The sequence below is a fragment of the Pinus tabuliformis genome, chromosome 7 (genome assembly GCF_031772625.1).
Source record: "Pinus tabuliformis cultivar Carrire ecotype Pingquan chromosome 7, CPIR1, whole genome shotgun sequence".
NCBI lineage: Eukaryota > Viridiplantae > Streptophyta > Pinopsida > Pinales > Pinaceae > Pinus > Pinus tabuliformis.
The window spans coordinates 1,641,129,328-1,641,141,207 of NC_142293.1; the positions used below are offsets into that span (position 1 = coordinate 1,641,129,328).

At 38.0% G+C, this 11,880-nt stretch overlaps 1 protein-coding gene across 1 annotated transcript; it reads left to right on the top strand.

Moving 5' to 3' along the window:
- The first annotated feature begins 9,883 nt into the window (after positions 1–9,883).
- On the top strand, positions 9,884–10,651 carry LOC149254657 (uncharacterized). Its single transcript, XM_089454807.1, has one exon. It carries the CDS (start codon positions 9,884–9,886, stop codon positions 10,649–10,651), a length of 768 nt encoding a protein of 255 aa, XP_089310933.1.
- The last annotated feature ends 1,229 nt before the right edge of the window (positions 10,652–11,880 follow it).

The following is an 11,880-nucleotide window of genomic DNA, read 5'->3' on the forward strand; positions in this document are numbered from 1 at the left end:
GCCAATACTTAGCCAAATTTATAAGCCTCCAAGGTTCTAATTCTTTGCACAATTCCTAAGAAAATTAACTCGTTTTAAAGGAAATTACTCATCCATAACTGCGCAATCCAAAACTAGGTCCTTCTCTAATTGCATGCATGATATTTACAACTCAGTAAATCATACAACTGATAGTACACTATACCTGCACTCTAGTCTCAATTGGGTCATTATTTGAACTGACATGCATGAGTGTCTGTTGAGGGAATATTCAGTTAACTTGAGTAATACTTGTGGATGCACCAGTGCACCAACTGACTGCTAATCCTCTATTAGTTCCACAAATAGTTAGAACTAATTTAACTAGCCATAACTCAGTAAACTGAGTTATCTAATTACAACTCATAAATAAACTCATCTTGGACCCCTAAAACTTAGGGATCACACTTACATGACTTCAGATAGACTTCCAACTCGAAATTCCTAAGTTAACTAAGTCAACTTAACTTAGTTAACTATTACAAGTTGTTATGAGAAAAGAATTACAATTTTAATTCAAAATTTAATTCAAGGACAAATTAAATTGGAATTTCTAGATTCTATTTTTAACATTTCTTGTTGCTATTTTCAACAACAAATACAAGTACTGAAACAGAATGGTAAAATACCATGTACAAAAATTTAAGGCAATAATAGTAATATTAGTAGATAGGTGTGAATAGTGAACATGACTGGAACAAACTTAGAGGAACTTGGGTTAGTCCCCGGGTCCAGCTAAGTTAACAACAACCAAATATCAATCCCTAGTTCCTAATGAGAGGAGGCAACCATAGTAATTTTCAGAAAATGGTTAACTTCTGTGTAGACAGTCATTATCTTCCATCACAAGGAAGGGTAGCCAACTCAAAAGAATTTTTCAGAAATATGTACAAAGAATAGAACTATATAGAAGTAATATTTCTCCTCCCTATTTGTCTCAGTAAGGACGAATTCCCTAAAACTACGACAAGAAGAAAATGGGCAGGAGTCTATGTGCAGTTAATCAAATATAACCTCTATGTGCAGTTAGTAAAATGTAGCCTTCATAATTTATAAGGGCGAAAAGCAACTGACAGGAAAAAAGCCGTATAGCCAACAATAATTCTCGAAACAGTTCAGATAAGTACATGTCAATGAATTTACATTATAATTGACAACAAAAGAAAACGAAAAATGGATATATTGCTGATCTGGATTTAAACAGGAATGCAACAAATTACAGATATAACTATAAATACAGAGGTGCAACAGAAATAATACTTCATTTCATTAATGTAAAATACTAAAATATGCTTACAAACTAAAATGGAAATAAACTAGCTTGGGCGATGGTAGCTTATCTTTGAGAAGAGAAGTGGTGTCTACATGCTTCGGAACTGCGTTACAATGAGGCTCAAGGACCTTTTTATTATTTAACAATAAAGGAAAACCCTAAACAACAAAAACCCTAACCTGAGGAGATGTAACACCAAGAGTTTATGGGCCCCGTTAGGGTTAGTTGGACCACCAACTTCCCGGGGTCGTGATTTGGTGATATTATTTCCATTTGACGCACATGATGCCCCGTTGGAAAGATCTCTCCGAGGACTACGACAAAAAAGACAATTTTGTCAAAAATCGTTGGTGGTAGATTGCCAAAAAAACGTCATTTAGGGCCTCAAAACGGCTCCGGAAATTTAGGATCCAAAAAACTGCTAAAAATAGTAAACTGTGCTACTATTAAGGAAACTGAAAAACTGAAAGAAACAATGGTAGGGGTCCAAGTGGAATTGGAGAGTGGCCACCAATATCCACCTAGATCAATCGCATAACAAGCTTTGTATTTATCGAAAATATGAGCATTATAAGCGCTGATGCAATACCAAGAATATAATCCACTGCAACAAGAATCATTAAGAGTTTATATAATAATTATAACCTCTATTGCGAATGAGAATGGGTTATCGACCATTATAATCCTTTATCAAACAAAAGCAACAAATAAAATGCATACGTATATTTGATTAACTATAACAAAGAACTTGTCCGTAATAACATTACTAATAACAGATCAATAGAGTGCAAATGCAAGTGGGAAAATATCACCCCATGAACGAGGAATAGGAAATAGATTAATGTTTACATATTTAGCAGAAATAACAACTTGTATAACATTACACGAACACAACCTTTAATAAAACATTGTGAACCTCTGATCGAGTTGGGTGAATACAACAATTCTCGCATATCGGAGCAATTCCAAGAAGACTCGACAACTGAAGGAGAAATTATGTTGGACGTGATAGCAAAATGAATTAATGCAACATATCTATGTAAGAATAACCTATTTTGTGTAAACAAGTAGAAATATTCAACCAACCTTGTCTGGCGTGGTGTTGTGGAAAAAACCTCCGGGTCTATGTAAAACACCGAACTGCGTAAGGAATGATTACAAGTATCAGAAATATAACCTTAGTATGAACAATTTAATGGTGAAACCCTTTGGCTGAACGCCTCTTAACAAGGGGCCAAACCCTAGAGCAGGGTTTGTCACTCAAAATTTAATGGTGGATGGTGTACCAACCTGGAAAAAGGGGCCAATCAGCCGAGGTGAATGTTAAAGCAAAATTTCCTGCAACTAGTTGGAAGTTTTCCAAAAAGAAGCGAAACCCCTCGGAAGATATACCTGACAACAAATTATTCAGTTAACGAGCGGTCATTTCAGGTGGCATTTCTAAACACATCAAAATTCCTGAACTGTTCAAGTAAATTTAAATTAATTACTTGAGTCTCATCATAACTGAAAAGCCATTTGAGTAGCAACAGAGCCACAAGAAGACTTCAATTGAAAATCTTGCAAATAAAGAATAAGTAGCTTGCGGAAAAAGAGAAAGTTATAATGTCTGACTGCAAGGGTAAGGTAGCCCAATAAAAGAATTATTAAAACCTCAACTCTGAAAGATGAATTGATGATAATTCCAATACCCTTGTCGAATAAACAACCACCGTTACTGCAGAAAGACGAAAGGAAGAATAAGGAATGTCAGCAAGGAATTGAGTGTCGCTTCTGCCTTAGCAATGGCAAGGATAAAGTATTCACCTGTGAGGTAAAATCGATAGGTAGAATCTGCTGGTAGAAGGCATGTTCATGGGACTGATCCAGAGAAATCCAACAAGGGGTATCAACATTCAAGCACAAACATACCCTGTGTTTTCTGAAATATCCGGACCTCAAAAACCTTTCCTCCAGAAGCATCGAGAAGAATGAGGGTTCAAAACAACAGCGAGGGATGGACGGTTACTCTAACTTCCTTTTCTAGGAACATGCACCATCGATCTAGTGGAAGTTTACTCACCATTGGATCTTGTCCAAATAGATATGGAAAACAAATAGCAATTGAGCCACCGGTGGGAAGCAATTCAACGTTAGTCCAAGAATATTGTGACAACTCGTTAATGTATAGGTTTCTAGCTATGTATCGATATGCATGGATTCTAGTAATAAGTTTGGAACAGATTAGTTTATGTATTAGGAAATAACCAACATCCTTGTAAGTTGGATGTGTTTAATTAGATGTCTACTTGTGAAAAACACATATTTAAATAGATGCAAAAATAAATAAATTTACCACGTTTCCTTTTTCACCAGATCTCCATTGTTACGGTTGTTATCACTTAAATACATGTTACAAGAATGCTCAGCAATGGTGGAATTTTCAATGTGATTGTGGAAGGTGTCATCCATGTGCTCTTTCAATCGAGCTTTGAAGGATCTTCCAGTTTTCCCTTTGTAAGACTTCCCACAGGAGCAGAGAATCTCATACACTTTGAGACCTAACATAGCGCCATTTTTATCCTTAGCTGATCTGAAAAGTTGGCTGCGGGTTTTCTCGGGCTTGAAGAAGGTTTTGATATTATTTTTAGAGAGGATCTTCGATAAATGATTGGTAACCTCTTGAATGTAAGGAAGGGTTACTTTAGCTAAGGGAGGTGGTCAGGGATTATTTTTGGTATGGGGATGGAAACCATAAAGGAAGGCTTTGTTAATCTGGGTAGAGGAGTATCCATTGGATTTAAGAGCTTTAGAGAGATGGGATTTTTCTTTGGGAAAGGATTGGGAGGAGGAAATTTGAATGACTCAGGTGAAAAGAGTTTTGAGGACAACAAATTTTTGAGCAACATCCTCTCTAAAAAGAATATCAAAACCTTCTTCAAGCCCCAAAAAGCCCTCAACCAACTTTTCAAACTATTTAAGGATAAAAATGACCCTATGTTAGGTCCTAGAGTGTATGAGATTCCCTACTCCTACGAGAAGTCTTACATAGGGCAAACCATAAGATCCTTCAAAGCTCAGTTGAAAGAGAACATGATTGACACCTTCCACAACCACATTGAAAAATTCACCATTTAGCATTCCCATTCGACCAAAAACCTTATTTTCTTTGACCAAACCAAAATCTTAGGTTCTACCCCTTATCATTCGAGTTGGGTCATTAGGGAGGCCCTTGAAATTGAAAAACATCCTAATAATTTTAACCGGGATGATGAATACTAGTTAAGCCAATCCTGGAAATCCATCATCCATTTCTTATCATCTTAACCTTTTCCCTCTTTGAAATTCTCCCTCATTGAACCCCTTTCCCCTCCCGTCCCCCCCTTGCCCATCCTCTTCGAATTAATCTTAAGTTTATTTCTTCTCATTCCTTAGCCTTTTTTTAAGGGTGGTTCATGGACTCTGAGTGACCGCTACATCCATGGGAATATCCAGATAGATCAACTTGAAGGGATCTACCTGCCGGCCAAACTAGCAAGGCCTAACCCCAAGGGCATCGAAGAGATTTGACCTCGTGATCTACGGATAGGCGAGGTAATTAGCAACATGAGCTCGACCAACTGAGCTATCCCTTGTGGCTACATTTCTTAGTCAATGATTTTCCTCATTATATTATTTATTAATTTAATTAAATTATTAATTACTCTACTAATTTATCCAATTTAACATAGTTAGTAAAGTTATTTAATAATATTAATAATTTTTAAATTTTCTTACCATTGTTAACCTTTTGTACCCTTTGTCTCTTTCATTTCCCATTTTAACATTTTTATTAAAATTCCACATTTGCTTTAGTACCATAAATATTCCTCTCATTAATAATACGTCCTTTAATCTTATAAGTAATCTTATCTAATTTATAAAATCATTTTTAATTTTAATTTTCATTTTTGACCCACCCCCTTTTTTAGAATCTTCGGCGAATTAAAATAAATTTATAATTTCATTCCAATTTAATTTATTTGTTTTAATTAGACCTTTGATATAATCAATAAATAATATTAAATTATAATTTTTTTCATATTCTTTTTGAATTTTGACCAATCAAAAATTTTATTTGTTTCATTGTTTCATTTTAATCCTTTTAGTTATTTATTTTTCAGTGATTTTGATTTATCAAGGAACTATATTAAGTATAAAAATAAATCTTTGTTCAATTATTTCTCTCTATTGTTTAGGCAAAATTAACATGCAACGATCCTTTAATCTTACTATCTCTAACGATTAATTCTTCACTCCATTCTCTATATATTATGGTCAAGCACTCTTCCTATAATAAGTTTGCTTCATGCCCCTGATGATGGGTGAAGTGTTCACCGGAAACCTTGGGCTCAAATAATGCACACATGATTCGAGCGTGGGCCTAATGATTAAGAGCATGTGTATAGGTTCAAAACCAGAGGGGGGTAGAATATGTATGTGTAATGCCCCCAGGAAAATGTAAATATTTTATTTTACCGCAGTAAGAACAAACTGAATACTTAGTGTTGTTATCTATTTGAATTAAATAATATTTTTAATTATTGAAAATGAGAAATGTTTTAAGCATTAACAGAACTGGTAACTTCTGAGGAGGGAAGTTGGAAAAGACAGTTGCTGGAAATGCAACCCTAACTACCTCCCCTAACTGGAAGGGCTTCCAAAGAAAAGGAAGAGGGGGGAGGGAAAAACTACGTTGTAGGGACAGGCAAGAAGGAGGGAAATGGCTAAGTCTGGTGATGACCAGATAGCAATGCACCATGTGCGAGCAACTTGCTGAGGACTGTGGTCTTGCAAGTAAGCTAGGGGGGAGATTCTGGTCCTGAAAGACGAATCTCATGGTCGGGTGGTCGAGAGACAACAGAGAACCCAGGTGAACCTCTAAGGAGTCCTTTACAACTTGGAAAGACCAGGTAAGTAAAGAAAACACCCGGATAAATCTATTGAATAATCCTTTATGTGTTCTGTTCTGTAATGAAAAGTAGAGCTGAGAGGTTTACCTCTGAGGATAGCAGAAGACTGCTTGTTGGAAAATTAGTTTTTCATTTTAATTCAAGGAAAAATAACTAAGGGATAATTTTTGTGTAAAAGTAACCTTGAATTTTGAAATCGGGAGTAGAAGTTAAAGTCTGTTGTAATAGTCAAATATCTAAGTTCGAAAGATTTTGATTACAGCGGACACAATACTAGAATGAAAGTCGACTCTTATGAAAACAAGAAATTAGGCAAACAAAAGAACATACTTGTGAAATAGGAAATGGCAGAGTGTAGACAGCTAATACAATGAATACAAAATAGGTGCAAAATGGCACCTTTATCCTTTTAGAATTTTTGTTTTAAGCTGAAAGGAAAACTATATCATTTCTGTGGAAGAACTTGAAAGCAAAATGCAAATTCGAGCCTGGTACTCGAACCCGAGAATCATAAAAGATTTTTCTTACGTCTAAATCATGCTAAGCCAAAGCAACGATTTGTAATATAGTAAATACATAAACCACACAACCTCAATAGTGGTGCACTGACGAGGTAAGACCCGAGTCTCTCTAGGGTATCTTCTGTTACCTTAGGGCGAGAAGGAACCCTGAGAGGGTCATGGCGACCAGTGAGGGAAATATATCATACCAATAAGCGGACAAGAAGAAGACTCGCTACAACACCCAATGTAAACCAAATGGAAATGCAACGTAGAAAGACAACATCCAGGTGAATATACGAATGAACAACCATGTAAAATAGAATTCATTGGCACACAACTACACAGAACCGACAGTTTCAAATATAAATTCATGTGTAACCAAGCTCTGTCTATTAAATTAATTATAAGAACAAAACCATAATACAAGAGCAACATTTTAGAGTCTGGAATGTAAAACAAAATTAGACTGCATACCATAGAGGGGAATTATAATCAAACCCCAGAAAAATTAGTCCTCATACATGCCCAGAAGTCCTTATGGACTCGGCTTAAGTTCGAGCATAAATAAATTAGTCTAGCACTTATAGACCCGACCCAAGGTCTCCATCCAAACTGGAAAGACGAGAACATAACAACTAAACTGGAATAAACTACAGGGGCTCGACCCCAGAAAACTTATAACAATACAAAAAATGAACCAACGGCAGTATGCATACATAAATACAGGGAATCTAGCTAGAAGGCAAACATAGCATGTATATGCGCCAATGTGGCCAGGTCTCAGGCCATAAGAAGCCACGGCCTTAGGAACCCATTTGAATCTGGAGAAAGACCGTAGAGTGTTCTGTTCTGGAACAGTGAGGAACTACCACCATAACTGATAAGCATTAAGAAAAATGAGTTTATAAAACCCTTGAGATGTGCAACTCCGAAATACTTTGAACCCTCCATTGACAAATCGACCCAGAATATCGAAACCCTCAATAGAGCCATTGAAGCTTACCCGGAGGCCATCGCTGGAGGGAGGCAGCTTGAGGAGCCTCGCCCTTCCCTTGTTGCATGCGGGCATCCCTTGGCCGCTACCATACATCCTTCATCAAGAAGCAAAAACAGAAAAAAGGAAAACTGTTACTGTAATGATACAGGTTGCAAATAAATAAAACAATAACTGAAGCAAAAACACAACGAACACTTACATGAATGCACATAATACATGAGCAGCAAGGTAACCGATTCCTATAGTCGAACCCTGGAATGAAACCACAGCAATGCAGGTAGGATTGGCCTGTGGAAGGCGGAGTGGAGCTGGAACGAGCGCCAAGACACAAAGGGGCAGAATAAACCATACCACTGGAGTATACGACTGTGAAACCCTCAGGACAAGGCTCAACCCTTGGATCCAACATCCTTTACCTCTGTCGTTGATGAGTGGAGGAACCCGAGGTGCACAGTAGCTGAAGGATCGCTTGCTCGTGCCACGCCACCATGACAGGGTAGGGAAATAAATGTTATGCCAGGTGTGAAGTACATGAGAACCCAACAGCTAGTGAGGTGTTAAAGCGACTGTGACAGTGGTACTATGGACTTAATTGTGAGTGACAATCATACTTACGGGAAAACTTCATCGATTGCCTGAGATATATAACCATGTATCATTAAGACCAAATGGTGGTATTAATTTATTTAATTCATTTGCGCAAGGGCATGGTGTGACTTGAGTTAAACAAAGTGATTTTTTTTTTTTTCTGAGTTGTAGGTAGGTATATGACATGTGGTATCAGAGCCAAGTTTACCAAACTGTGGCCTCTAGTGATTGGGAATACAACAGATAATGTTCTACTGTAATTTAAAAAGAAAAGAAAAGAAACCATTACGGTGTTAACCTTTTTGTTTCTCTCCTTGTGAAGACTAGGAACAAATGACAACCGAGTATGAGGAGAGCGGATAGTGTTCCACACAGGCTGGTGGCTGGTCAGGGACCTACAAAAGGCCCTGAAACTAACCATGAGATATGGGTACAGCTGGGAGAGGAGGCTCGTAATACTAATCTGGTGATATTAGAAACAATTCAGGAATTAAAGAGTGAGATGGCTCGCCTGCAGGAAGATAATGCGAGATTAACTATGGAACAGGAAAAGATCATGAAAAGTCTGTCTGACAAGCAGAATCAGTGCCCGCCGAACCCCAGCCCTGAGCAGCAACGAGTGTCAGAAGAACAAGGCTACCATACAGACCAGGAAGAGTCAGAAGGAAGGGAAGAGAATCGAGAAGAGAAGTTGGATAATGCTTCCGAGCACTAGACATCGAAAAGGCAGTGGATAGAATTGCAAGGGGAGTTTTGTAAAATAAAACCGCCACACTTTGATGGAGAGTTGGAGGAGGCAACCGAGGCTTGGTTGATTAACATGAACAAATATTTTTAGTTATACGAATACGATCACAACCTCAAGGCGCAGCTAGCCATTTTCCAATTGCAAGGGAAGGCCACCCTGTGGTGGGAAGAGGTCAAGATTGTACGAGGGGTAAGCGAGCAAAATATAACTTGGGAAAAATTTCAAAAATATTTCAAGGAAAGATACTTGACTGAATGATTTTACGATGAGAAAGCAAGGGAATTCCATGATCTGCGACTTGGACAACAAACAATGGATGAGTTTATCACTCGATTTACCTCGTTACTCCGTTATGTACCCTACATACGTGAGGAGAAAGCTAAGGTACAACGGTTCGTTAGTAGTTTACCCTTGGCAATGAGGGAAAGGATTGAGTTTGATAACCCAAAAACGATGGATGAGGTGATACGAAAGGCCAGGATGTGTTATCAACAAAGTAAGCAGAAGGGAGAGATTTTAGGAAAGAGGTGGGTTGATAAGAGAGGTATTAAGATGGCTGGAAACACTAAAGGAAATCATGGTAGTGTTAATAAAGGATTCTCTAAAGGCCAAGGTAATAGAAATATGCAAAAGAACATGCTCAGATTAAAGCCACCCATGGAATCTAGAATCAACGAGCAATCTGGAAAAATTGACAATGAGGGGAGAATAAGGCCTCCAGTACAATGCTGGGGATGTGGAGGGCCTCACTCAGTTAAAAACTATCCTCAATGAAAGGGTACTGAATAGGTTTCACAGATTCATGAAGCATCTACAATTGGTGACATGGGATGTAGTATACCAAGGATGAATGCTGCTCTAGAAGATCGTCAGGCAGAGTACCAGCTGACCATGGTAGAGTTTGAAGGTAAGATCTTTGACTATGCTGTAATTGTTTCAATTGATCCTGGAGCTATGTTAAGATATGTTAGTCCTAAGGTTGTGGAACAATGTAAGTTACAAACTGTTAAGTTTAAATCCCCTTGGCTAGTACAACTAGCAACAGGGGCAAAGAGACATGTGGTAGCAAAGGTCAACAACTGTCCCTTGAAGATAGCAGGTCAGCCGGTGATGGCAGACTTAAATGTACTTCCCCTTGGTTCATATGACGTGTTGATAGGAACGGACTGGTTGGAAAAACACTGGTCCTTTATAAATTGCAAAACAAAAACTATCTGCTACAAGGATGAGCTCGGAGAAAAGCAGGAGATGCAAGGTATTAAGAGGCCAGTGCAGATTCGGCCAATAACCGTTTCTCAGTTGGCAAAGTGTGTTAGGAAAGGATGTCAGATTTATGCCATCCAAGTGGGTTATGCCAAATCAAAGGACAAAACTGCCACATTGGAGAGTATCCCAGTGATACGAGATTTTATAGATGTGTTTCCGGAGGAAATACCAGGACTGCCACCCAAGAGAGACATAGACTTCACCATCGAATTGGTGCTAGGGGCAGCCCCAGTAGCCCGAGATCCTTATAGAATGAGCACACCAGAATTGAAAGAGTTAAAAAATGAAATTGCAGGAGCTGTTGGAAAAAAATTACATTCGCCCTAGTGTGTCACCCTGGGGAGCCCCGGTGTTGTTCGTTAAAAAGAAGGATGGGACCCTTCGTATGTGTATGGACTATCGTCAGTTGAATAAATTGACAATCAAGAATAAATACCCTTTACCCTGTATTGATGAACTTTTTGATCAAGTAAAAGGGGCAACAATATTTTCAAAAATTGATTTACGATCAGGGTATCACCAAATCAGAATTAAAGAGGAAGACATAGCCAAAACTGCTTTTAGAACACGATATGGACACTATGAGTTTGTGGTGTTACCCTTTGGGTTAACCAACACCCCCGCAACCTTTATGTGCTTAATGAACAACATATTTCATCAGTATTTAGACAAGTTTGTGTTAATTTTTATTGATGATATACTAATATATTCCCAAAATATGGAGGAACACAAGGAGCACCTCAGATTGGTACTGCAAACTCTCTGAGAACACCAATTATACGCCAAGTACAGAAAGTGTGATTTCTTTAAGGAAAAAATATAGTACTTGGGACATATAATCACTAAAGATGGGATCGCTATGGATCCCGAAAAGATAAGGACCATAATGGAATGGCCGGTGCCAAAGGACGTGGCATACATAAGACCCTTCACGGGATTAGTAGGTTATTACAGGTGGTTTGTGGAAGGATTTGTGAGAGTGGCTTACCCTATCACTTATTTTTAGAAAAAGGGAAAAACTTTCAAATGGACCGCACAATTCCAAAAGAGTTTTGAACAACTCAAGCATCTGCTCACCACTGCACCTATTCTAAGCATAGTTGATCCAAGTAAAGACTATGTGGTGTGCACAGATGCGAGTAAGGAAGGGGTAAGAGGAGTGTTGATGCAAGAAGGAAAGGTAATCACATATGAGTCTAGAAAATTAAAAGAGCATGACCAGAAATATTCCGCCTATGATTTAAAGTTGGTGGGTGTCATTCATGCTTTAAAAATGTGGTGCCATTATCTGATGGGAAGAAAGTTTTTATTAATGACAGACCACCACAGTTTGACTAATTACTTTAGTTAGCCCACCTTAAACGCTAGGCAGGCACGGTGGGTAGATTTCTTAATTGGTTTTGATTTCGAGATCAAGCATTTGAAAGGGAAAGAGAATCGGGTGGCAGATGCTTTAAGTCGAAAAATACAATGTCTATATGTGATTTTTTGCAGCAAAGGGAGAAGTACCTTCGACGAAATGATTAAAAAGGCAACAAAACAAGATGCAACATATC

Excerpts from the sequence above, each read along its gene's own strand:
- LOC149254657 (XM_089454807.1), top strand. The coding sequence starts at position 9,884 with ATGGGATGTAGTATACCAAGGATGAATGCTGCTCTAGAAGATCGTCAG.